Source organism: Penaeus vannamei, chromosome 9, assembly GCF_042767895.1.
Source record: "Penaeus vannamei isolate JL-2024 chromosome 9, ASM4276789v1, whole genome shotgun sequence".
Classification (NCBI taxonomy): Eukaryota; Metazoa; Arthropoda; class Malacostraca; order Decapoda; family Penaeidae; genus Penaeus; species Penaeus vannamei.
In genome coordinates this window covers 41,976,375-42,003,874 of record NC_091557.1, presented here as the reverse complement: position 1 = coordinate 42,003,874, position 27,500 = coordinate 41,976,375, and the positions used below count along the sequence as shown (strand labels likewise).

The 27,500-nt window shown below is 36.3% G+C and overlaps 2 protein-coding genes across 3 annotated transcripts in view; one reads left to right on the top strand and one right to left on the bottom strand.

Annotated features, from left to right (window-relative positions):
• Positions 1-9,950, top strand: part of LOC113822724 (pre-rRNA 2'-O-ribose RNA methyltransferase FTSJ3) — an 11,198-nt gene extending 1,248 nt beyond the window's left edge. Inside the window, exons 2-16 of the mRNA XM_027375261.2 lie at positions 935-1,234; positions 1,432-1,595; positions 1,903-2,076; positions 2,243-2,359; positions 2,528-2,659; positions 2,774-2,902; positions 3,045-3,203; positions 3,423-3,553; positions 4,555-4,768; positions 4,893-5,033; positions 5,194-5,368; positions 5,627-5,741; positions 8,884-8,968; positions 9,158-9,345; positions 9,439-9,950. Coding sequence (XP_027231062.2) covers positions 935-1,234; positions 1,432-1,595; positions 1,903-2,076; positions 2,243-2,359; positions 2,528-2,659; positions 2,774-2,902; positions 3,045-3,203; positions 3,423-3,553; positions 4,555-4,768; positions 4,893-5,033; positions 5,194-5,368; positions 5,627-5,741; positions 8,884-8,968; positions 9,158-9,345; positions 9,439-9,652 — 2,438 coding nt within the window. The 3' untranslated portion in view covers positions 9,653-9,950. The remainder of the gene's footprint in view (positions 1-934; positions 1,235-1,431; positions 1,596-1,902; positions 2,077-2,242; positions 2,360-2,527; positions 2,660-2,773; positions 2,903-3,044; positions 3,204-3,422; positions 3,554-4,554; positions 4,769-4,892; positions 5,034-5,193; positions 5,369-5,626; positions 5,742-8,883; positions 8,969-9,157; positions 9,346-9,438) is intronic.
• A 2,385-nt stretch (positions 9,951-12,335) lies between these two features.
• Positions 12,336-27,500, bottom strand: part of LOC113822723 (microtubule-associated protein futsch) — a 34,647-nt gene continuing 19,482 nt past the window's right edge. The window contains exons 7-12 of one of the 2 annotated variants that reach the window (XM_070125783.1): positions 26,950-27,046; positions 25,057-25,162; positions 23,831-23,983; positions 17,835-22,871; positions 16,349-17,501; positions 12,336-15,436 (exon numbers count right to left, since the gene is read on the bottom strand). In XM_070125783.1, coding sequence (XP_069981884.1) covers positions 15,372-15,436; positions 16,349-17,501; positions 17,835-22,871; positions 23,831-23,983; positions 25,057-25,162; positions 26,950-27,046 — 6,611 coding nt within the window. In that variant the 3' untranslated portion in view covers positions 12,336-15,371. Of the gene's footprint in view, positions 15,437-16,012; positions 16,152-16,348; positions 17,502-17,834; positions 22,872-23,830; positions 23,984-25,056; positions 25,163-26,949; positions 27,047-27,500 lie in introns of those variants that run through there. The other variant, XM_070125784.1, reaches the window with a different exon arrangement.

Here is a 27,500-nt window from a genome sequence, read left to right as displayed (position 1 = left end):
GAGAGCCTTGCTGAAAGGATGAAAAGCTGGCTTTGTGTCATGAATGGGCACTGGGAGTCATGGGCACAGTATTCCCTTGGTTCATTGCCTAGCCTTTAGCCCTTATGGGGACCATGAGGGGGTAGACCATTTCAGTATAAACTACTTATAGCGACACGTGTAGATAGAGGGAAATGGACACTGCCATCTTATAGAGAGTAAAAAATAGAATAGCATTAAGCATAGTTTAAGCTGCAGTGGCCTCATGGTCACCGATAAATGATAAAAGTATACCTTGGATATCACCTTTCAGATTCTAAGTCAGTCTTCTTGTTTACATTGCCAGGAATAACACAACACTGACCTCTTAACTCATTACTGTGATATCCGAAGTAGTTCATGTGCTCCTTGGATATCTATCTCCTCTTCTCACCAGGGAACCTTTGTCTCTCAGTCCTCTCCACCCAACTCCCCTACAGAAAATCTTGAAGACCTCCAAAACTTCCCAAATATGACCCAAGGGAACACTCCGCTCCCTCATCCACCCTCCAATCCCTCTGTTCTTATTCCATCAACATTTAAAGTATTTGCCAATATCCATCCTCCTCCTACTCAAGTTCCCTCTGTTCTCCTTCCTCCCACGCTCTCCCAACACACCTCATCTTCTCCATCTTTATGTGCACCATTCAGAAGGGGGTCTGGGGTCTTGCCCCAATAGAAAGTTACTCCAGGGGAATGGGTCCAGGGCTGGCCTTAGGGAAGGGTAGTCTGGGGGCTTGTATCTGGTTAGGGGATAGGAAGGTGTGTGTGTGTGTCTCCCCTATAAATTGCCAATTGCCCAGGGGAATTTTATAACTTTACTGTATAGGTGGTGTAAATTACAGCAGATATTTTTTTTATTATTTGGTTTCCTGTCTTTTCCAAAACCATAGCCAATGTCTCTTACTGCTTTCAGGTTATCGTGCTCGATCGGCATACAAATTGATCCAGCTCAATGCCAAGTATCAGTTCTTGCAAAAATCCAGAGTATGCATCGATCTGTGTGCAGCTCCTGGATCATGGATGCAGGTCGCCAAAAAGTACATGCCATTGTCTTCCTTTGTTATTGGCGTGGACAGAAATAGGATAGACCCAATCTACGGCTGCCTCTCTATCCATGGAGACATCACCACAGAGAAGACCAGGTCAGAGCTGCGAGGTGCCCTGAAGACCTGGAAAGCAGATGTCGTTCTTCATGATGGCGCCCCTAACATGGGTGGGTGCTTTGGAAATTCTAATAATGGCTTTACTCTTGTATAAATTATATTTTGATATATAAATGAAAGTGAAAAATGGTGAGTTTATGAAGCATATTTGTAACTCATTTCTGAAGTGATTTGTAATGCTACTTTTGATATATGAATTGAAGTGTTAAAAGATCTATTAATAATTTACATGTTTGATTTTTCCCAGGTAAAAATTGGATCTATGATGCATACACACAGAATCTCTTGGTACTCCATGCCTTCAAACTGGCAACTGAATTCTTGAATAAAGGTGGATACTTTGTATCAAAGGTCTTCCGATCTAAGGACTACTTCAAATTAGAATACGTGTTTAAGAAGTTCTTCAAGAAGGTAATTGCTTTCTGATATATGTATATGTATTATGGAGGATAAAAGAGTCATTTCATCATTCCTGTACTTTCTTCCTATATCATCTAGGTCATAAAATGCACATCTTGTTTACTTGATATTGTTAAGTTTCTGGCAATTTGATTGTATGCTAACTTGGTATAGTTTCATCTAGTCATCACTTCTTAGATAAAGAAATAATTGAGTGAAACAATCAAGGGCCTTTTTTCTCTTGTCACATTTGTTGCAAATTTAAAATTACATAGTTAATTTGAAACAGAAGGCTAACATTGTTTTGTCCTTCTTCTAGGTGGAAGCTACAAAACCAGATGCATCACGTTATGAGTCTGCGGAAATTTTTGTGGTTTGTCAGGGCTTCCTTGCCCCAGATAAGGTTGATCCAGAATTCTTCAGTGCTCAGCATGTCTTCAATGAACTTGACCTTGAACCTAAACCCAAGATAAATTTATTAAGAACAAAAAAGGTACATTTTTGGTTTTCCAAGCTGGTTCTTGTCAATTCAAAAGCATGATCTCAGATTGTGTAAGAGGTCAGGGATTTCATTCCCTGCAAGGACACATTATATGAATTCAAAAGTTATGAATTCAAAAGTTTTAATATTAATTGATCAACACATTTTTATATTTCAGAGTCGTGATAAAGCTGAGGGATATGAGGAAGGCGCGACCATAATCCACAAGAAGATTCCAGTATCACAGTTCATTCATGCAGAAAATTTCATGGAAGTTCTTGCAGATGCTTGGGAGGTATTTATTGGTTCCTTATGTATATAAGTATTTATAAAGTGTATTATGATAGAAATGTGTATATATGCAATATGAGAAGTGTATTTAAAAATATTGTATATAATAATGATTATTTTACAGCTTCTACTTTTAGCTAATTTTGCTCATATGTTTTCTGTGTGTGTATAGTTGGAGTTCGACGATGAAAAGGCAAAGAAACACCCACAAACTTCAGAAGAAATCTTTGAATATTGTAAGGACATCAAAGTTCTTGGGAGGAAGGAAATCAAAAAGCTTCTAGTTTGGAGGAAGAAACTGGCAGTAAGTTATATCCTTTGCTAAAGAGGTGTGTAAATTGTGCTACTGTGAACATATAGATTTGTGTATGTCTGTGATTGTGTTTTTATATGACCGAGTTGGGATTTTTTCCTTCAGGATGAATATGCAAAAGCGCAAGAGGCAAAGAAAAAGGAGGAGGAGCAAATACAAGAAGCTCAAAAGACACCAGAAGAACTCAAACAAGAGGAGTTGCAGAAGATTGATCAGCAGATTGCAGAAATGGAGGTGAGGAAAGAAAACCATGTCAGGCAAAGATTTTGGTTATATATGTTTATGCATTATGATGAATGTTTGTTCTACTTTCTTTAGTGTTTCAGAACAAAAGTATTTTAAAGTTGACTGATTTTTCCATTTTCTCAAACACCAGCTTCTAGCTGCCCATGAACAGAAGAAAGTACTTAAAAAGAGACAGAAGGTATTGCAGAAGCAGCTGCAAAGGTTACGCCTCAAGACACTCATTCCAGGTGACCAAGGACCTATAGATGAGTCAGAAAAACATGTTTTCAGTCTGAGCAGACTGGGTGAAGTAAGTATTGAGATGTATTGTGTGTCTAAATGAATATGTCAAGGATCACTCCTAATGATTAGCAAAATATATCAAGAAGTGTACATATATTGATTTATGATTTTGTTCATTGGTAACATAGGTATTACCTCTGTCAGCTGATACGTGTGAAATATAAGTTGAGTAATCTGTTTCAGGCCCGATTTATCAAGATATTCAGGATGTCTTTTTTCATTACAGATGCGTAGTGTTGATGATGTGGTAGATGTGTCTGCTGATAGTGTTCCACTTGAAGAAGAGGCAGCACAGGAGAAACGACCGAAGTATAGGATGGTCAGACAGGGGGAAGAGGAATTAGATGAGACTGGAAGGTTAGCAATTGATTCTGTTTTGTAGATTTATTTTCTAGCATTTTTTTTTTTTTTTTTTTTTTTTTTTTTTTTGGGGGGGGGGGGTCCATAAGGATACTCAGTGTTAATAATATATATACTTGGCCTTTGTTTTACAATGGAGGTAGGAACAGTCCAAAGGGAGTTGCATAGTTTTGTCATATGAATAACTTGGGCATTTATTTGCCTTTAAAATTCCTTTTGCAAAGAAATTTGAAAATACATGCAGTAGACTGTAAGGTTGTCAGTTTTCTGGTTAGTATTAGTCATTCCTTGTTGAAAGAGTTTGAAATCTGATATCAGTATAGCTTAATTTAATTTTGCAGTGGTTTAGATATAGCCAAAAAGTTGACCTATGAGAGTTTTTGTAAGCATAGTATGAATTAATTTTGATAAACAAGATGCTGCAATTTGAATTTACTCTGATATTTTGACCTATTGACTGTGGGTTTATGTACTGTCCACTGTAATTTTTAGTGAATTTTGATGTACAAGAATGGCTCCACAGGTGCTCAGCCACCAAGGAGTCAATTAGAAGGCCCTAGTGTTTTGTGTTTTCTTTCTTTCTTTCATAAGCTACTAATAGCAATGCCTTTCTTATTGTTGACATTATGATTACTGAAGTGTTGTTAAGATACTAATAACAAAGAATAATCAGATAATAGAAATGAAACTTTCCAAAAGTCAAGGAAAAGGGTAAACAGGTGAGATAGATTGGGTTGATAATTGACTGCTAATCACTTGTAGAGCCATCTCAGTGGATGCAATAAACTAAAATTACCCAGTGGAAAGGGCATGCACATCATGTCACTTATATTATTTAAACTCCTTCGTCCATCAGTTACAATGATTGTATACTAGCTGATTTACCCACTGATTTTTATGATGAATGCAGACTTGCATGCCACAACAAGAGTTTTACTCTGACTGCGTTTGGGTGTTTGGGTGGCGGCAAAAGGTGAGATTTTTTTTCTTCTGTGCAGGTATTATGTGAATCCCAAAGATTTAGTGGTGGAGGAAGAGGAGGTAGAGGATGAAGGCCTGGGTCTGAAAGCAGATCCTGTGGCCAGGACTCAAGCAGATTTAAAGAGTGTCGAAGACCTGAAGACCGGCGAGGACAATCCTCTGCTGACTGACCTGGTTGGGGACCAGGAGGAGGCTAAGCGGATCAGGAGGGCAGAGCTATGGTTTAATCAGGCAAGTGATTATTTCATCTGGTAGCTCTTTGATGTTTCATGAAAGAGGCAGATCAGCAAGATAATATTGCAAGGTGTGTTATTTGAAAATGTTCTTCATTGTAAGGTGTTTTCTTCTCTTGCAGGATATCTTCAATGATGTAGAGAATGACGTTGATGATGATGTTGGTGTTGAGTTAGCCATCAGGGAATACGAATCCCGGGGAGGAGAGCTGTACAAACAAAAGGAAACAAAAGAGAAGAAAAGAGACAGGAAGGGCAAAGCTGTATGTATTACATTTTGTGCAAGTATTAGGAGGGCAGTCTTTATGAAATACTGATGATCTTTAAGTGAATTTCTGAAGTTTTGGTAAATGTTTAAGAAAGTTGACAGCATTATCCTCTGCTGATGACTATTAACATTATTCCCATAAATTCCTCTTGCAGAAAGGTTCTGATTCTGACTCTGACTCCGACTCCGACTCTGACACAGACTCTGAAGAAGAAGTGTTCACTGATGCGGAAGACCCCGATGAGGATTCACAGCCCAAGGCCAAAAAAGCAAAGACTAATAAAGAAAATCAACAGCCACAGATTGGACCACATCTAGCTGCCGGTGCTGGTGAGTGGTGTTGGAGGTTTCTTTTTTCTTGCCTCTTCAGATTTCTTGTATTACAAGTGTCTCAGATGAAATATAAGCAATAATATTGTAAATGCATAGACGTATATTGAGTGTACATTTTAGCTAGAAGATTTCTAGTATTAGTCCAGATTTTTCTTTAAAATGTATTTCCTCAAGAAGATGGGAATTATTGCTGCCACACATTTATGTATACACTCACAAACCCATACACATGTACATGCTTTCTTTTTTCCACAGCTATCAAAGAAAAAGATAGGGAAATCCCACTTGATCCAGAAGGCCTAGCATTTGCAACGAAGATGATTCATTCCAAGAAGGCTAAAAGGGATATTATAGATGCTGGTTGGAACAGGTAAGTGACTACAGGTTGAACGCAATAGGTGAGGGATAAACAGAAGAGATAATGAGGGGATGTTAGAGGTAGAGGTAAGAGAGAGAGCGGGAGGGAGGGGTAGTATTGTAATGAGGGCATACATTTTATTTGCTTAATTTATTAACCCTTCATGTTGGGCTATAGGGGACATTGCAGTCCACTTAGATGAGCGTATATCTCATCAAATCAAATTTTGAAAATATTAATATTGAAGAAAGTATTTAATTACTGGCTGGAGTAAAGTTGTTTGTTTAAATTGCCCCCCCCCCCCCAAAAAAAAAATGATAATAATAATAATAAATAATAATAATAATAATAATAATGATAATGATAATTTTTTATTTTGATTGAAGAAATGGTATGCATAAGCATGCATACATACATACATACATACATGTAGGAAAAAGGAAAAAAAAATCCTAATCATGTGTTGCATTTTGGTATCCTGCTATTACGCGTAGGAAAAATTGTTTCTAGTCATGTGTTGTATTTTCTACTAGTCAACTGTCTAATAACAATGCGCTTATAGAAATTTAATGGTGATAAAAGAAAAGGGTTGGGCAGCAAGGGCTCTTCATGTGACACAGGCTTACAAATCTGGCTATAGAATGCTGGTATTATAAAACTGAATTTATGTCTATTATGAATATTTACAGAGTGCTTTTAAAATACAGTATTTTTGGTAATATATAGTTAAATCATTTTATATAGTAATGATGATACAAGATGAGAAGTTAAGATTTACCATGCTTTTTAACCAAGTAAGGGCCTGTGGCATTTCATGGTGCACAGGGAGAACTTGTTCCTTGGCTAATGAGGTAAAGTCAGAAGGGAAACTACCTTGTATAGGGGTTAGTCTGCTCCTGACTAGAGCAGTTTGTACTAGTTCCAGGCACACTGCTTTATACAAGGTAGTCTACTTTTCTATATATAGGTTTGATTGATTTATATTTTCTCCAGCAATATATTTATGATTACTTTATCATTATTAAAAATCATATCATTGTCTTTTTTTCTGCTTGTATGTCTGTAGGCATTCTCAAGCCAATATATTGCAATATATGTTACCATAAATGCAAAATAAAAACATCTTTTCTTTTCTTAGTATGCACGTAAACTCCATGTTGTGTAACATTGTATTGACTCTTGTGTAACTACTATTCTACATTAGCCAACTACAGTGCAATAAGGATTTGTCAATATGCAGTGAAATGCATGATTTTTTGGGTATTATCTTTGATGAGGTAACTGCCCTTCAGTTTTGGGGAAGGGATTTTGCAAATTTGGGGTACCTTTTAAGGGGAAGAGTCGTCGGTACGATCACGAAATTCGTTATCCGATCCTGCTTACTTTAGTTTTTTAGCTTGGTCAATAATTTTTTTACACGAAGTGCATGGGTATGTGATGCTCGTATATAAGAAATTTTATATAAAAAGCTGCGTAAATTTTTGTGCAAAAAAAAAAAAAAAAACAGCAAGATGATATTAAAAAATTATGTGATGGTTTCCTTATAGTGAATAGTACTGCAGTTTTCTTCTGACCAGAGTTATTCAACAAATAGGAGTACCAAATGTAGCATTTATGTAAATCTTATCTGAAATGACAATATTTCAGTTACCTTGCAAAAAGCGCCTTCTTTTTTCGCCAGTATTTTTTTTCAGTAAAAAATGTACTTGGTGGAAATAATGCATGACTTTGCTACAGTTAGTAGATACGAACTGGACGATCGTTTTGCAACAAGAGTTATTCAAATTGCGTAATTACATACAAAGTTCACCTTACTATCATGCGTGAAAATATGATTTTGAGAAAATAGCAGTTTTTGTCATTCATCGTCATTACATCATAAAGGTCATACCAATGATTACCAAATGTGAATACTTACTTAGACAATTCCTTGGCCTTTAATATGAGTCCTGTGGTAGAGGGTCAGGCCTTGTTCAGGTAATTTTAGGTCAACTTTATGTTAAGGTTAGGTTAGGTTAGGTTAGGTTAGGTGGGAGTGTTCTCTGAAAAGTATACTTTCAGATGTCAAGGCTCCTGGTCCCTCTGTCATTTACATATCATAGTACATAATAAATCGTATATTATGCATTTCTGATATATAAATGACATATTGTTAGGTTTTCAACAGGTTGAAAACAAAACGAGTACTCCCGAAAACTTTATCAATCGCACTGTTCTCCCGTCCTTGCTACTGCTGCCTGTCTGTTGAACGCAGCCTAAACTATCATACAGCAGTATCATACCAAAAAAATTTGAAAATACAAGAAAACCAAAGCATAAGCAAAAAGAGGTGTGGTAGCACGAGGGCTTTTAAATACTCCAGACCTTTAAACCGCGGAAAGGAGCACGTTACGCATCTGGCAACCAGCACCCTGGGTGCGTCACATGGTCATGTATCTACACACAAAGTATGAAAAAATTGTAATTTGTGAACCGTACTGATGACTCTTCCCCTTAAAGGGTTGAAACTTATTCAGGGTTCAGGCACACCTTAAAAAGTCTTAAAATATCTTCAGTAATTTCTTAGAAATTTGAGACCTTCAAAATAAATGATAAAATAATAGAAGAAAAAGCTTGTTTGTCACATGTCTTAAATTTGCCCAAGGTATATCTTATAAGGTATATTCAAATAATATACATATATCTGTTACTGGCGGACACTGCCATGATTCATTCACTTGCGGATCTTTACACAGCTTGATCAAAAATCATTTGTCAAGTTACATTAGACCTTGAGATTTGCTGATTGACGCAACTTATGGGCTGTGTGGAAAAAAAAAAATAATAATAATAATAATCTGGCACACAATATATTCAAGAGGCTATGTAAAAATCATGTTGGGGTGTTTTTTTTTGTTTTTTTTTTTACACAAGTAGGCCTACACATTATGGGGACAACACGTCTTGAAAAGCAATTGGTATGTCTTGAAGGTTTTAAATTTCATCAGCTTCTACCTTCGAGAACTTTGTTACAAGATATGCAAGAAAAGTTCAAAATCTCATCACTTGAGAGATGCCTTATTTTGGGTTTAGGAAAAAAACATGTAAATTAAAATGTGATTAAACACCTTGCGACACCTGCAAAGCCTTTTAAAATTTTGTCCTTTCTTTCCAGGAACATGTTTGGTGATGAAGACTTGCCTGAATGGTTTGCAGCAAGCGAAAATAAATACAACACTAAACCCGTGGAAGTTGATCCAGTACGTTTCACATTTCGTCTTTGAAAATTAATAGTTTTTCTTTACATTAGAAAATTAATAGTTTTTCTTTACATTAAAATACATATCAAGCTTTAAAGACAGGTGGTATTGACATAAACTCTGTCTAAGGAATTTATTTTAAGGCTGCTATATTGCACCACAATTAAAAATCAACTTTTTACATTCCAGGCTGACTTGAGAATGTATCGTGATCGTGAGAAGGCTGTTAATGCCCGTACGCTTAAGAAGGTAGTAGAGGCTAAAGCTAGAAAACAACGTAAGGTGAAGAAGCACATGGAAAAGGCAAGAAAGAAGGCAGAATCTATTGCTACCAATGCAGAGATGACACAGAGGGAGAAGGTGTCGCAGGTGAAAAAGTAAGTAATGAGACAAAATCTATTGATATTAATTTTCTACTCAAACTCTGACTTGAAGTTATTAAATTAATTCCATAATTATTATTATAACAGGTTGTACAAGGCTGCAATGAGACCCTTGGAGAAGAAAGAACGAACCTACATTGTAATGAAGAAGACAAATCAGGGACGCAAGCCAAGAGGTGCCGGCAAGGGTCCATACAAGCTGGTTGACAAGAGATTGAAAAAGGATATCAAGGGAAAGATGCGATCAGAAGGCAAGAAGGGCAAAATGAAGAGAACTCCCAAAAAGAAGGCAAGGAAATAAATTTCACGATCATAAAAATTTTCTTTTTTGTACAATGACAGGTAAACCCCTTTTACAGTAATATTTGATGTAGTGGTTGTTGTTGAAATTATTACATAGTTAATAATTTATAAGGTTGAGAGAGAATGTCTTGGGACTTTCATGTTATATTTTTTCTTCGTAGAATGAATGACAATATACAAGGAATGTACAACAGATAAGCAATATTTTCACACTTGTAGAGATTTTGTGGCATCTTGAAACTTGGCTACTCTGTAATATCAAGTATGAATGTTCATTAAATTGTTTGAAAGATAAATGGGGATTATTATTAACCTTACAAACATTTGTATAGATTTAATCTTGTGCAAGCTCACCCCTTTAGAACACTTCCATTTCCTTGCTTTTTTTTTTTTTTTTTCTTCTTTTTTTCTTTTTTTTCTGTTACTTGTCATTTATATAATCTTCCAAACAAGATCTTTAAAATAATAATAATAATAAAAAAAAAATTCACTCCAATTTCTGTTTTAATTAAATTAAGACATTGCTCAATTGTTACTTGCCTTTCGTTAGTCATTTTTCATTCATTCACACACTCGTGTGTCTCTCTACTCAGTACTCGCTTTTTATAATTTTCTTTTACTTAAGGGATATGTGCAAAATGTATTACAAGTTTATATTAAAACACTTTGAAAATCCCCTTTTCATAGATGGAAACATACTTAAGAGACCCCTTTATATTTTTAATAGGTTTTTTGAATAAGGAAAATAACCCATTCATGATATGTTTTCTGATACAAATTTATAAATCCATTTTTTCAAACCTATTTCCTTGTCTAAAACAAACCATGTTAATGCACAAAGCACTCCACAACTTCAGGCCAGTTTACCGACTTTCATTGTACTTTACAACTTATTTTATTAATAATAGCACTGGCTTTATTTGGCTCCTCTCATTCTCTATATATGTTTAGAAGATGACTGTTTACTATTGTCCATCTTCCCAAGTTACAATACCAATGTCTGAAGCATATGAAATTGATTAAGTATATATTATTTCATAAATGTAAAATTCTGATAACCAACTCAACTGTGGTCCCTCTAAGCAGTTTCTGCTGTTTGTGTGAAGCTCATTTGGATCTTCATATAAAACATTTAGCACCTTACAGCTTATACTTATAGTAAAAATCATTTTGCTACTCTACCTTCCTAAGTGCTACATTACCTGTGATGTCTAACATGTGTTTTGTTCTTTTTTAACCATTGTGGTGTAAAAAAGAAGGAAAGCCTTCTATTTTTTAAGGGCCCATGGTCTGACAGTGGTACCAATGATTAATGGTTACAAAGTAAACAAAGGTTATGTAGCACTACAGAAAGGCATAGTATTGTAAAGGGTAGAGGGAGGTGAGTTAACTATAATCCGAATGACATGACTATCACACTATGAAAAAATTTGGCATGAGCGATGGGTGACTTGAATCTGGCTGTGAGCATTTCAACTGTAGGCTGGGGTGATGGGAAAGACTTGCCACAAGAGCACAAACCTCTTGGAGGGTGATTACACTCATTTTGTGTTTAGGAAGAGGCTTTTGCATTATTTCCATCAATAAACAAGTATGGAATGTATCATATGTGAGCCATGACTCGAAGAGCACCAGCTCCAGGCAGACACAATTTCTATACTCAGGATCCTATTATTGGCTGCCTTGACCAGCTGCACAGATTGTATTACAGAACATTGAATATTATGGAAAAAAGACGAAAAACAAAATATCAATCATTGTTATATAATTATTATGGCCCTGAGTTTCATTACTGAAAAGTCTGTTCAAGGAAGTCTACTACCATCTGGATCAAGCATCTTATATAACAAATATAGACATTGGAAAATGGCATAGTGTCCACTCATGTATGCCTAATGCATATATTTTGGACCATGTGATGACGGTGAAGCATGCAGAAACAATAGGTTAATGATTAGGTGCTGCACACAAACAGTTGTACAGCAGTAGGATGGTACTGGAAAATGGGAAGAATTAGTATATGGATTAAGGTAGGAATAAGCAAAGAGGGAATTAGATCAATTGAAGGATATGTTTGGGTCTGAGGAAGGAGAAAAAATGCTGGATTATGTAAGGATGTCTAACAAGTTGGGAAGATAGGTGAGGGAAAGTACAGGTAAAGGTTGCTGTAAAGCATGCACAGGACAACAGAAAAATAAAAATAAAGACATCCAACAAAACTGATCAGAAATACAAGAACAATTCCATTACTGAAAAGCAGCTCCAGTACCCTCTTGTATGCGAGGTCTGATATCCTTTTAAAATCCCACAACACTTCAACCATTCTACCAAGCAGGAGTAAGTTGGCATAGTAGTATGTGGAACAATCCTCAATTATCCATCAACCGAAACGCCAGCCCGTAAAGACACCTGAACAAAATCCCCACAACAGAAAGCACAATGAGCCTCACACAGACAAGCTTAATATTCCTTCTCAATAAAATTCTCCACAAAAATAGTACTATCTATTTTTTTTTTTTTTTTTTTTTTTTTTTTTTTTTTTGAGTTGGCCTCTCAGTCATAAATACTTCAATCATATGTAGGACAAGTATATTCTTCATTACTTTCCAAATATCCAAAGGAGTATCATGATTACTGATAGGTATACAAAAAAGTGAAGAACAAAATGAAAGACATGGAGAAACTCTTGAGAAAAATCTTTAATTTTATCTAAGTACGAACCATAGTGTTCACACCATAAGCAACTTAGACTGATGAAAGGGTTCCTGTTAACCTATACTTTCTGTACTTTTCCAGTGTTTTCTTTTATACTTGCTGTATGGCAAAAAGAAAAGTGAGAAATAACATCCTCTTGAAGTTTAATTCTGACAAAATGTAGATTAGAAACACTACAGGCTGTTACTGCACAATTCACAGGCATACATTGAAATCAAAGTAACAAAAACCTAAGAAGTAAGAAATAAAAATAAAGGTAGGATGGAACTAATCACCCTTATATATAATGTACTGCAAAGTAATAACAGTTAATTTAAGCTTGCAGTTAAATAACAAAAACAAAAACTTGTTACAGTAACAATATATGCAACAGCACAATGAAGTTGGGATTCTTAATTTATTTGATCTTTATAACAAAACTGATCTTTACATGTTATGGTCTACTTACAATATTGTTCAGTATAAAGAAGGAAACTGCTGTTAGTAATAAACCTTCTGGATATAATTCACAATTAAATCTCACTCAACAATAATTTAAATACAGTGGAAATAAAATACACCCAGTTCAGGATAACAATACAAAACTAACATGTATGTTTTACAAGAACTGCATTACAACCTCTTCAACCATCTTGTAATCACAGTGCTTTTCAAGAGAAAAAATGATATTCCCTTCAATAATAATGGAAGACTTTTTATCATATAACCATTTAAAAAATTAAAGTACACATGTTACAAACTTCAGAGCTTAAGGTAAGGTGAGGTTATTTTCATGAATTTGGTACAGACATGACTAATGCTAATAAAACTTCCACCACAATCCTCATACATATGGATGCACATATTGCAAACAAGCAGCATTGGGCAACTTAATGTCAGTGGTAGGATGCAAACTATTTTTTTTAACTCTTAAAATATAAAATCAACTGATAATATGCAAATGAAATCTCGAAATGAAAACTCCACAAAAAGTAAAGAACAATTTTTCTTTCTTACTGTGCTATCTCACTTCATCTTTGTACACACATTACCGTGTTTGTATTTTCGTTCATATAAAACCATTTTTAAGTCACATTGCTCTGCCAATGATTTAAACATGATAAAATGCTCAATGGTGAACAGAATACAAAATCATGAATTTACAAAAATTGCCATTGGACAATTACAAACAAAAGAGGGAAGAGTAACATTTCTTTCAAAATCAAAATGCGCAGAGAGAAATTGTAATTCTTTTTTAAGAATTACTTGAAGGCAGCAAACTGCTGATTATTTAAATAACCAATTTTTTTTCAGATGACTTTGTGGCACTTCATATACAATGGGAGTTTTGGCACTAAAAAGAAAATGTTTTATGTCATACTTTTCCTTATGCTACCCATTAAAAAAAAAAAAAAATTGTAAAAATTATAAACGTTTGCAATGGATGAAATCTACTAAATCTTAGACAGACAAAATTTTCCTGTTTACCACAAGGGCCTGTGATGATAGTCAACCGTTTAAAGCTTAATAGGCATTTAATTTTCATAAAAACATCCTTTATTTTCAACATGAAAGACCTGGTTATTACATATTTATCTATCTATGGGCAACATGCAAATAATTAAATTTTTTACTGACCACAAAAAGCTTTTCTGCTACAGTGAAAACCCATTAATGACCTACAACATTACGTTATTCCAAGCACATGACACAGACACTTAGGTGCAAGGCAGTTTGCTCTATAGAATTAGGGTCCTGTTCACTCTTATACAATATTGATTGTTTTTAAGCACAGCTTTTCCACCAGAACAGCTGGCACAAAGATCACTTTACAGGGAGGCAATGATACTTATCACAACAGAGTAAATACTTCACTACAGCTGCTTTCTCAAAACAAAAAAGTGATACCAAGCATTACTGAGACCTTATAAAGGAATGTAAAATTGTGTATTTCCAATACAATATTCACAATCACTTGCAGGTAATCTTGTTTTACATTGCTACAATTTCTAAGGCAGTAAATATTATAAAAAAGTAATGTTTTTTTTCTTGGAGATTAATTCCATAATCCAAACCATATATAGTACATAAAAATGCAATTCTAACTGTAAGGAAAGCAAATATATATCACATTATATTTAACATCATCTTGCACAATGCAACCTTAAGTATCATATATATCTATACAAACATCCAAAATTAGTTTAAGTAAATGGATGTACAGTATCATCTACAACGAAGTCATGATAATGGTAATACCTGTACAACAGTGTTGTTCATTTAGCTCTATGTAATATACTATTACAAAAAGATTCATAATATTAATAGCCCTCCTTGCACCAAGAAATACGAAGTATTTTGATTGGTCTAAACAAAATAAGCTACATCTACATGGACTTTCAAAATATACTAATTGAAAAACACTACAAAGAGAACTTAACAAGAACAATATCTAAAACAAAATGTTTAAGGAAAGTATTTTCGGTGAATTCAGACACACACCACTTAAATCATAAAGATACTTTCTGCAACATCATCAGAGAAATGAACTCTACAAAAATAATTCATATAAACTTTACTACTGATACAACATACAAAACAAAAACAAAAAAACAAGAACAAAACAAAAACTATCTTCCCAGTCAGACTTTAAATACTCAAACCAGGTTCTAAAAATAAAGAGATGTTACAATCCTAAGCAATATGATTGAAAAGTCCTTAACACAGCAGATATCAGATGGATAATATCACATCTTGACAGAAGACACACCAAATGACCCAAACTCAAATGGAAGAGTTGTGTGCCAAGAGAGACGTTAAGTATTTGAGGCTAATGTTAGCAATGTAGTTAGTGTCCACAACCTGGATTTTCCACCACGACTATTCATGGCTGCTACCTTGGTCTGCCATCCAACAGCTACTTCTTCTGCCACCAGCTGAGCAACTACTCTTCCAATCAACAATTCAGGCAGCCACAGCGGAATACAGCCTTCAGTGAACAGCAAAGGCTACATGGCAGTCACTCATGATACCGAATAAGTCACTTGCCGGTGCCTCAGGCTGCGGGTTGTCATTACGGGTTCAGCATCTGAGGACACAAAGCTCCCTTATTTTAGTGCCCTTGAGATTTCTGAAATTTGGTACTAGAAATCGGATACAGAATATCTGAAATGCCTTTCAATATGGGAAAAAAATTGATTTGAGCAAGGAGGGTAAGAACACAAAGAAGTAATGATAGGGGAGGAGGAGGAGGAGGAAGGGGTGAGGGGAAGGGAGAGGAAGAAAGGAGAGAAGAGAAGAGGAGGAGAGAGGAGAGAGGAGGAGGAGGAGGAGGAGGAGGAGGAGGAGGAGGAGGAGGAAAAGAAAGAGGAAGAGGAGAATAAAGAAAAGAAGGATGGTTAAAGAGATAACTAGAGGCCAGGTAAACAAAATTTGGCATTCAACTTTTACGTTCACTTTCCATCTACAAAATATCAGTTACAAAACTACAAAAAATTACCCTTCTACATACTTTAATACTATTTTAACCATTCACATGACTTACATAAATATATATTTAAACAAATATGTTCTTTGAGCAACATACAACTACATTACATAAGTTCTTTCCTGTTGGTTATAAGCATATCACCAAGTTTAGATTTCATAATCTAATTTACATCTTTGAACATCCTAGTAACATCATCTTTTCACAAGGGTTTTTAATGAAGCACAGTTTCATTTTCCTTAAACCAGGAATGCAGACTTCATAATGTACTTTGCTAGTCTTGAATATCTGCAGAAGGTGAATACTTACCTATCTTCTTCCAAGGAGATTATACAAAGAGAAGAAAAGAATGATGAAGGGCCCAATAGTCTTATAATACTAATCACTACCTATCAAAATACTGATATATTACAAAATCATTTCCAAGATAAAATATCATAGTAAGAATGATGGTTATTACTCTAAACACATGATAAAATTCCAGGTTTAAAGCTACATTCATGGATATCTTACCTTTAGAAGACCCTTTACTGTTTGTGTCTGCTGCTCTTGAAGGAGATGAGCTCTTCCTTGGGGATTGTTTAGTAGCACCTTTTTCTGTAGGCAGTCGTCCGGGGGATTTGCTGATGGAAGATGACCTTGTATGTGTTTTGCTGGAGGAGGGCGAGGCTAAAGGAGATCTGTCAGAACTGAGTGATCTTCGAGACACTCTGGTGGGTGAGGTCAACGAAGCTTCACTAGCAGAGGCTGTTACCAGAGTTCTGTTTACAATAGGTGATGTGAGAGGGGATTTAATGTGAGTGGCTGATTTCAGAGAGACTGTACTTGCTGCTGGTGATCTTGTTAGAGATTTATTAACAGATGGTGGTCTTCCAGGTGATCTTGCTGATGCATTAGTAATAGGTGACCTAACAGGTGTTTTATTAACAGAAGGGGATCTCAAAGATCTTTTGTTCATAGGTGATCCTGAAGGGGTTTTGTTCACAGAATTCAATGGAGACGACCTTGTAGGCGTTTTATTCACTAGGGGCAAAGAGGCTGACCTGACTGGGGTTTTGCTTCCCACTGGTGAAAATGGCCGTGCTGGCGATTCATTCCCTGACGATGAGCTGGCCACTTTCTTGTCGTGGGATGGCTTAAAGGTTGAGGACTTTGTAGGAGATTTAATATCTGTGACTGAGGCAGTATGCAATTCACTGTTCACTTTAGCGGAGACATTCAACTGTCCTGCTGGTGTGTCACTGCTGGTGGATGGCACATCTGATGATACTTTCTTGAGAAATGATCTACCTATATTACTTCCTTTGGACGAGGTTTCACTTGATGAGCCATTCTCACACGATGAATCTGTATGGGACTCCTTTCTGGAGGCAAGTCTTGATGATGTACGGACAGGTGTGCCACTTTTGGAGGCAAGATTAGTAGTTACTTCAGTGAATGATGAGCTTGAACGAGTTGCTCTGGCAGGTGAGCTATTCCTGGGCTCATTTTTCAACAGTGATGTCCTGTCGTTCTTTGTGCGTGGTGAGGCCAAACCCATTGGAGTATTCTTAAGGGAGCTCTTCTTTGGGCATGCTGGCTCTTCTGGGATCTGGGGGTGTTTATCTTCAGAAGATGAAGCAGTGCTGGATCTGCGACTTCGTAATGGCATAACTTCTATGCTTCCCTATCAAACAATAAATGGTCAGTTAGCAAAAGCTCTGCATAAAAAAAAAAAGATACTGAGATACGTGACTCTGTACTGATACTACCTACTACCAAAATTTTGGCTTCAAAACAGTGCCATAGCTTTAGGCTGACAAGTCAATAATCATATTCATTATATATGGTCAATCTTATCTAACTAATCCATAAATCACACACAAGAATAGCAATAATAATACAAAAATAAACAAAATAAATCATCATATAATAAAAATAGTCAAGGAATAATTCCTTGCACAAATAAAGATACAAATAAGTTTTTTGATTAAAGTATCAAAGTAAATTCATCACTTACTGTGCTCTCAGATGAATTAGATGCTACTGACTTCCTTCTACTGCTCCTTCTGGGGGAGAATGGGGCAGATAACAACTCTTGTTTCAAGTCTTGCTTCTTCAAAGTCATGCTGCGACGTGTTCTATACACAGGCGCGGAATCCTCTTTTGAAGTCTCAGCATTTTCATTCTGTAGATCAGGCGATGAATATTTGATCTTGTTAATCTTAACAATATCAGTTGGCTTGAGTTCTGAGGCCATAATTGCAAGTGATGACCTTCTGTTCCTCCTTGTTTTCACTGGAGAATATTTACTTTCTGAGTCCAAATTTAAGCTCGTCTCCTGTGTACTTACACTAGCCACCTCACTGGACTCTTTCACAACAGAAGTATCACTTTCAGCATCAATATCTGGAGCTGCCTGACTGCTAGACCCTGTGGCATGGCCTTTGCCTGAATTTCTTCTGGGGGATGGTGTGGCTGCTGGTGTTTCTAGAACGGGAGATTTATTTGAGATGATTTCTTCAGAAAGTTCTTGCGAAGCACTTTTCATGGAGGATTTTACTTTGACTTCTGTTTCTGTATTAACAGATTTTTGTTGTTCTGATACAGTTATATCTGTACTTTCTTCAGTATTTTCTGCAGCAACTTTGGGTGATTTGGGTGAAAATATCTTGGTCCTCTGAATGCGTGATATCTTACTAGCAGGAGATCCAGGAACACTAGCAATATGAGTTGTCGTCTCATCCTGCTCTTCTGGGATCATTTTCTGAGGAGATCTAATGCCACCTCCACTCCTCCTCTTGTTCCTGCGGCTCACTGGTGTAACAGTATCAGGACCACCAGACAGCGTGAAACTGTCCTTTGGCAGGTTAGCCTCATCTCCCCCTGGTGAAACCAACTCACACTCTTCATCACTGACCTCAGGGCTTATTAGGACTTCTTTGTTCAAGACGGCTTCTGAGACGAGCTGAGCTTTGACTTTTGGAGAAGAAAGATGAGGAGAATCAAACTTCAGATCATTGACTCTATCATCTTTCTTAGATCCTTTTCCACCAGATCTACGTTGAGACAAGGACCTTAATCTAGTGAAGGATTTTGGAGTTGTTATCTGTGTTTCTAGATTTTCTGAACCCTCCTCTTTATTCAGTGTGAAAGAACTGGGCAATCCATAGGATAAATCTTCAGTATCATCTACACCAGATGTAGAGAGAACCTCAAGTTCTTCATCTACATCTTCAGGTAAACAAGCTTCAACTTCATGGTGGTCTTCCAACACACTTCCCTTTGAGAGCTGATCACAAATAACAACCTCCATGGATTCAGTTTCTCTAAGTTTTACTTGATTTTCAGAATCAGATACATGACACACAATATCAGATTCGGTTGCATCCGTGCCCTCTTGCATGTCTTCCGCTGAAGCACTGACCTGATTTGCTAATACTAACTTTTGTTCCTTTTCTTGGATCTGAGATTCACTTGTTGCATCTGCATTTGTATCATATATTCTCAAGTCACTTACAGCAGCTTGTATCTGTTTTTCATTATTATTATCACATTCAGCAAGGGGTTCCTCCTCAATCTGAAGAAGACTGCAAGAGAGACTAGAAGAGCTGAAATTTCCATCCAATCCTAGAGACAAGTTATCAGAGTCAACTTCTTCTTCAGTAATCTTCATAATCTCTGTACTATTATTTTCTACTTTTTTAGTTATTTTAGGACTCCCCATCACATCAAATTTCTGCTGATGTGCCTGCTGCGAGTGCATTTCAGTATCCGAAAAAGATTTTCGTCTTACGTTTCTTGTCAGAACTCTTGTTGCTAAGCTTTTTGAGGTGACCGCTGCATCAGAAAGTGCACCTGAAGGTAGCGATCGCCTCTGTGTTTTGCTTTTTTCAGAGATTTCACTAGCAAGTAGTCTGGAGGAACGTCTTGTAACAGGGGATGACACAGGGTCGGTAGCATTCTTAATAGGAGTTCCTGAAGCTGAAATAATGGGTGTAGCACTTGAGGATATGCTGTGTGATCCTTTCAGATCATTTAAGAAGAAAGAAGTGTCTTCACTGGTAATATGAGTACCTGTGGAGTCCTGCATAGTTTCTAAGCTGCACAAAGAATCACATTCACTAATATTTTGATGAACATCACACACAACTTCGCTCAAAGATTTCACATCAATATCATTACCCATATCATTGGGAGCTACAAGCTGATCTGTTTCTAAAGCATCTGGATGAGGCCTTGTAACTTCTGAACATGCGCTGCGAGTCCTTTGCCTATGAGGGGATTCCTTTCCTGCGGTGGGTGTCACTTCAGAAGTCATGCGACTTCTCCTATTTCTTATTGGAGAGACATCAGAGTCTGAGGCATCCTGCAAAACAGAGTGCGAAATGAGATTTCTACGTAATGACCTAGTCCTTTTGCGAACTTTTGGCATAGGATCCTCTGATGCATCACTACTGGCTTCGTATGCTTCATCAGCTCCTTCAGTGGACTCAGAATCTTCTTCTACAGAATCTACAGGTATTGAATCTTTCAAAGGTGGTGCAGATTGGGAATTCTTATTATCTGGAGAAATATCTGGGTTTTCTGGGAACTCATTGTCAATTCTGAGAGGTTCTACATCTGGTGATTCTGATCTGAAAGAATTATTAGCTGCAGACTTATTCTCAACCTCAATGTTATCCCCCAGATTTTTGTTCTTAATATTTTCACTGTTAATGTCACTTTCCTTGTTGTAATCTTCAGAAGGTACTTCATTTTCATGTATATGATTGGTATCTTCATCTTTTTTATTCTCTATAATGGCTCGTGAATCTATACCATTCACCTTCCTATCCAAGTCCTTTACATGATTGGCATGATTTCCATCCGTGGATTCGCTGGTACTTACTGGACCATTGGATAACTTTTTGTTTTCTGAAGCTAAATCTGCTTCTTTTTCCTTCGCTGTACACTCCTTAATATCAATTTCTTCTAATCTGTCTTGAATATTCTCCTTAGGAACCAAGTTTTCTTTATATCCACTAACTGAAGCTATTCTACCAGTATCCCTAGCAATTGTCTGCAGTAGTATTTCCATGTCCCCATCGCTCTCTAATCCATGTTCACTTCCCCTTTTTTCTTCAGTGTGGCTATTGGGAGTACAATTCACATTTACTACTTCACATTTTCTCTCATCTGTGTCTGGGTTTCCAGCATCATCTCCATTACTGACATGGTGGCCATTTTCCTTGGTTTTCTTCCTTTGGAATTCTAGCTTATCCATTTCCACTATATTTTCTGCTTTTCTTTTTAGTTCCTGTGCTATTAGTTTATCATGGTAATGTTTATTTTCTTCATCTGTAAACATCTTTGTAGATTCATCACATGGAATGATGTCAGAGTCAGATGCAGATGCTTCATCTATATCTGATGAATCTTCAAGTGTATTTTCATCTTTTTGAGAAACCTCAGGCTCTTTTTTCTGAATGACTTCAACAATTTCCAGTTCTGAATCTAATTCTTTTCCTGTAGAAGTATTGCCTATTTCCTTGGTCTTATCATTAACAGCATGATCCTTGTTTGGGGTTTGTGTTACAGCTACTACTGAATCAGTTTCAGAAACCTCAATAATATCAGAAGTATCATTCTCTTCAACTTTTTCATTCAAATTACTTTTCTCTCCAGGTTCCTCAGTTGATGACCTGACACTCGAAGCATCATCTGAATCTACACTTTGGTGATCATCGTCATCGTCCATGTCAAAAACTTCAAAGGTCATTCCTGAAGGACTTTGAACTATTCTACTACAAATTTTGTTAGCAGTTCTTTGGTAGGGTGATTTTTCTTTATTTGGGGTCATGTCTTCTTTTGGCATCAAATCTGTGACAGTAAAGCTAACACTATTACGTCTTATTCTCTGCCGCACTTCAATGATATCTTCTCTTGTCATGGTTACCTTCTCCCAGGGGCTAGTCATCACTCTCTCTTCATTTCCTCCAACTGATGGACTAGAGCCCAACTGTTTCCTCTCCTGACTCAGATCTTGTAATCTTGTTATCACTGGTGACGTCTTCAACTTCTTATTTTTGCCATCAGTAGCCACTTCATTGAAGAGACAGAGCTTCTTCTTTGCCTCCGGAGTTTTGACCTCTTTCCTCTCAACCAATTTGTGAACTGCGTCTTCTATCTCTTCATCACCCATGCTATTTAGCTCCTCACTCCTACTTACTACCTGCTGATTCTTCTTCACAATATTCACTCTGCCTTTGTGAATTTGGCTCTCTGCACTTCGAGTTACATCTGAAAGTCCCACCTCCTTTCCTTTGTGGTGAGTGTCAGCTAACTTCTGAACAGCCTTTATGTACTTATCAGTCCTGATTTTCTCTGATGCACGTTTCAACATGGCATCATTCTTCTCCTTACTATCAATCCTCTCTTTAGTGTCATCAACAACAGTTTCCAATTTTCTTTTTGTTTTCTTATTTTTGTCCAGAACTTCTATATCATTTTCTTTAAGTTTCTCTTCACTCTTTGAAGCAACCTTTTTCACTTTGACCAAAACTGGAGTGGTTGCTTCTACATTCTTACGCTTTTGATTTTTCAACTTTTTCTCACTAAAACTATCGTACATTTCTTCCTTACTTGTTTCTTCACGTTTTTCTACTGGTTTCTGAACACTCTGGACTTTCAGTTTCTTGATATTCTCTGGCAATTCATCATCCCCTTCTCTTTCCCTCTGCTTTAGCACACTCTTTCCTGGTTTCACATTCTCTTGTTCTTTAATTTCATCCATCTTTGTCATTTCTTCTGTCTCTTTCATAGAAATGGAATCATCATTTCCTTTGCCTGCATCTATCTTCTTATTCTGGTTCTTCTTCTTCTTCTTCTTCTTCTTCTTTGTCTTCTTTTTCTTTTCATCATTATTCCCTGTGGTTTCAGCTTTGATTTCACTGTGCTCACTGGTAATGGTTTCTTTTTCTTGAACAAGTGTGTTCTTGTTCTTACTGTTCATTTCCTTGTTTGTTGTATCACTGGTGAGATCCTGTTGTTTTACAAAACATTTTCCATGCAAAATCTGTGGAGGAAAATGAAGACACTGATAAGGAATATGAAAGCAATTATATATAAGGCTAGGCCTATACAAGCTTATAATATGCAATATCAGAAACTTATTTATAGATAACAATAATGTGAAAGAATAAAAAAATAATAATAATAACAATCAACAGTAAGATTAAAACCTATGATCCAGATGCTGTAACCATCAAATCATGAAAAAAATTAGCTGAAGGGGCAGGTGACATGAACATGCCATCATGGGAAAAACTGGCTGAGAGCCGGTGTGAGGTGAACTTGCCAACATGAGAATTTCACCAGAGGGCCGGGGTGACAGGAATGACTTGCCCTAAGTGCACAGATCTCTTGGAGGGTGATTAGACTCATTGGGCATTTAGGAAAGGAATTTTGCCTTATTCATTTCCATTGATAAACAAATTTACCGCCTGTGAGCCATGACAGGAAGAGTGCCGGCTCCAAGGAGGGCACTACTTCCATGTTTAGAATCCTGTTCCTACTCGCCATAACCAGCAGTGCAGATTGTATTACAGATAATTGAATATGAAGAAAAAATAACAAAATGCTACTTATTGTTATCATTATCATACTGAATCATGGTCTACCTAGAGAGATGATAAGGAAAACAGTCTATTATCATCTGGATGAAGCAAATCAGATGACAAATATAAATATTGGAAAATGGCAAAAAAGCTAATAATGCTAATGCCCAAAAAGAGACAATAACATTGCAAAGGGGAAGCATGGAATCTTAAACTCACACACAAGTGTTCGTGTGCGCATTGTCTACCAGCCACACAGCTGCCTGTGTGGCCATTCAAGTAAACCTAATGTTCGGCTTTTGGGCCATGTGATAGCACTGAAACATCTGGATCCAATGGGTTAAGAGGACAAAAAGAAAAAAGTTCATCTCAAAATTCCTTGAAGAACAAATCCAACACAATACTGTCTTACACTTACATTCAAAGTTGCTGAGACCGTCATCCTCTTCAAGATAGTCTTTGTTGTGAAGTCGTTCTCCTTCAACCAATTTAGATTGTTCTGACACGCCCATTCCTTAAATGACTGAGGGACGGGCAATGACTTTATGATGTACATCCTTGTGTTTGGAAGCTGAAAAAAAAAAAAAAACAATATCATATTAAGGGGACCGTCCCTGAATAGAGCAGCGGAATTAAGGGGGTTTGAGGGGTAAAACTATTTATTTATTCTATTTTTTTTTTCACGTGTCTGCGCAGAAGATTCCTTGTCTCAGAGGGTTATGAATCAGGGACAGTCCCCTTAAGGACAATGCATCGGACTTGAGGAATAAATAATTCAGAGGGCCTTCCATCTTGGGAAAAACAATAAAAATCAAACAATTAAATAATAATAAAAACAATAATAATAATAATACATTCATTAATCATTCAATTTACAAAATGGTTTTGATATGTATACATTTTTTACATCTTTTAGGGGGGGGAATTAGGGGGGAAAATTCTTCAGTGTACAGGACTTGTTTCTTATTACATTCAATCTCATTTTCATTTGTACAGAGTAAAACATAATGATATAGATAGCAATGAAATATACATCTTTTGGTGTGCAAAATTAAGCTCTCCAAATGCCTTGAACCAAAATGCCTTTTAAAAACTTGAAAGATCATGCCCTTTTAGGGGCCTGGGGGTTAAAGCCTCATTTGAGGATTTGCAGTTCAAGTAGGATAATTTCCTTTAAAGAACAAGTTGTCAGATTATCAAATGCCATAAGAAGTAAGCTTCACTAGCAATACATACCAAAATCATACTTTCCACATCATTACACAGTTTGACAACTTTAACCCACTTACAACTGGTGTTCCACATATGAGACACCTGGAAAGGTAAACATTACCAAGCATTCCGCCTGTGCAACACTAGATCAGAGCTTACACTCTAATTTTGTCACCTGTGGTGGGCAGCGCACGGGCAGATTCCCGGACTCCTCTGTGAGCCAATTTCGAAGCCACTCGGAAACTATTATTTTTGGCTCGAAAATGTAACGTTGCTAGTGGGTTAATAGGATGCCTGCCAGATTATCTCAAGGTAACAAAAGCACTGCAGTCTTAGTTAAGTAACTGAAATGGACCTAACACCTGTTGCTCAAATTATGTCATTCATAAAAAAATTAAAAAGGGCAAACCTATACCATATCATACTGCTTACCTTTGATTTTTCTTCCATGAAGAGCCAAAGTTTCCCTAGCAACAAGAACTTTAGGTACAGTTTTGGGGTTAAGGAAGTTTGCACCTTGAATGTGTGGAAGATTCTCCTGAAAAACAGCAAATTGTAAATTACAACCATGAAACAGGAACATACCCAATCACTTGCTTCCTCCTTTTGCATTTTTCTATTCAAATAAACTCAGTAATGACTTCATGTCCTACTGTCTAATTTTTTTTTTTTTCATGTAACAATCTACAATTTTATCAACAAAATGCAAGGCTTGTCACAAGCCTAGAAGTAAGAAAACAATTTTCAAATTGACGTATCTATTAACTGTGTATGGAGTCAATGATATTGTTGAAATACTTATGAATGAAGCAAACTCATCCCTGCACATAGCTCTGCTTGTCAAAGGAAGATAAAAGATTTAGATTATTTAAGATTCCGTCAATGATCTGTACTTCAAATCTAAGATAACAAATTTTGCATTATGATTCCAAGAAACTGGGCAAGCAGAAGAGTAACCTCAAAAGTTTATAATATCCTTCTTTCTTGATTCATGCATGTGATAACTGATTGCTCATCATTTTTTTCTTTCTTTCAGTAATGCATTCTGATGCAACTATAAAGCAGATTCTAACATAAGGAAGTGAAGTGCTGATCAAACTTAAGCTGATATATCAAATTCTCCAAATCATGGTACTTTCCCTACCTTCATAACTCTCTTACTTAACATTTAAATTGTGATTATTAACAGGATAAATAATACATTTAACTATTATTAACACTGAGGATATAAAATATGCTTAACACACTGTCCCTGGGTACCAGCACTCTCGACTGTTTTATCAATTTTGTTTACTCACAGAAAGCTTCCCAAACACACACTTAGTTAACCAGGATTCAATTACACTAGACCAGTGGTTTTCAAACCGGGGTTCATTACCTCTATGATGGTAATGAAACGGTTTCTAGAGGGTGGGGGCGGGAGTAATGTGGCATTTCCTAAAAGTAATTATTCCCTGAAGAAAACTGATATATAATTGATATATAATAACTAAAAACAACTGAATATCTAAATAAATGAATAAAAAATTAAATAAACAAATGTCAATAATAATTAATAATGATGATCAAATATCTATTGCTGATGAAAGTGATCCAAGACAGTGAAAGGTCAATTTTTTTCAGGAGAGCTTGAGACAAACATTCTATTAAAGGATGATATAATCAAATAATGTAGCAATGTCTGTTTCCTCTTAATTACCAAAGAAATAATGCATTCATTCCTATTTGTGATGAAATCAACAATGCCTTGACTCTATTCTTTTGAGAAAGGAAAAATATCTAAATCTTATATTTCTTGTGTAAAATTGGTTTCATACATATAAAATGCATTGAAAGTTAGGAATTCCTGCATTTTCCTTTCCTTGAACTTTCACATAACAAGGGGATTGGGGCAGCGGTAATAGTGATCTTTCACAACGTTACTAAAAAGTTGAGAACTACTGCAATTAACCTACCTGAAAGTTTTTATCTTTATACTAAGCTATCATTACTATCATTTTAACTTAATCAACAGGAAAAATAGGAACAAAATTGTAAACATTTCTTCATAAATGGAGTAAACAGGTGAGGGTGGGTAGACCTTGTAATTGACCCTGTGACTAAGAATTACTAGAGCCATCTATGTGTAAACAAAATCAACAAAAACAAATTACGGAAGACAGTGCTTGTAAGCATGCACTCCATAATTAACGCAGTTAACAAAATCAGATAATCAGCCCCTTCATAAATTGCTAGTCATCTACTGGATATTTTCAAACCATTCAAGGAACTTTATCAAAATACACACTTCATATATTGCAGAAAAGTGACCACGAATTCACATACTTGATAAGAGGTATAAACATAAGTGGGTTCCTTATACTGCTGTAGATAAGTGTCTTACACTGGAGGAGTGTATCCAGGATGAGGTCAGGAGATGAACCTGAAATGAGACTCAAATTCTCAGTCATGTCAACTAATGAAAAAAAGACTAAATCAACTGCAATATTGCCATCTAAAAAGAAAAAAAATGGAAACACAGGAAGGGGGAAATATAACAGAAATGGCAGGGAAGAGAGGGGGAAAGGCAGAAAAAAATATGAAAAAATAAAGAAGCAGTTTGATGGAGAGGCACGTCTGAACAGAGGATGGAAAAGAGAAAAACGGGCAGGAAAGGAAGAGAGAAGAGTAGGGGATAGAAACATAGGGTGCAGCCAGGAGGGAAAATGGAAGAAAGTGGATGAACAGTAAAGACAAAAAGAAGAGAAGAAAGAGGAGAAAAGAGAAGGAAAGATGAAAAACAAAATGAGCATGTTTTCACCCATATAAGCATATTAGCAGTTTAGTGATCTTAGACCTGAAATTGAAAACTTTACTATAAAAAGCATATAAAATCA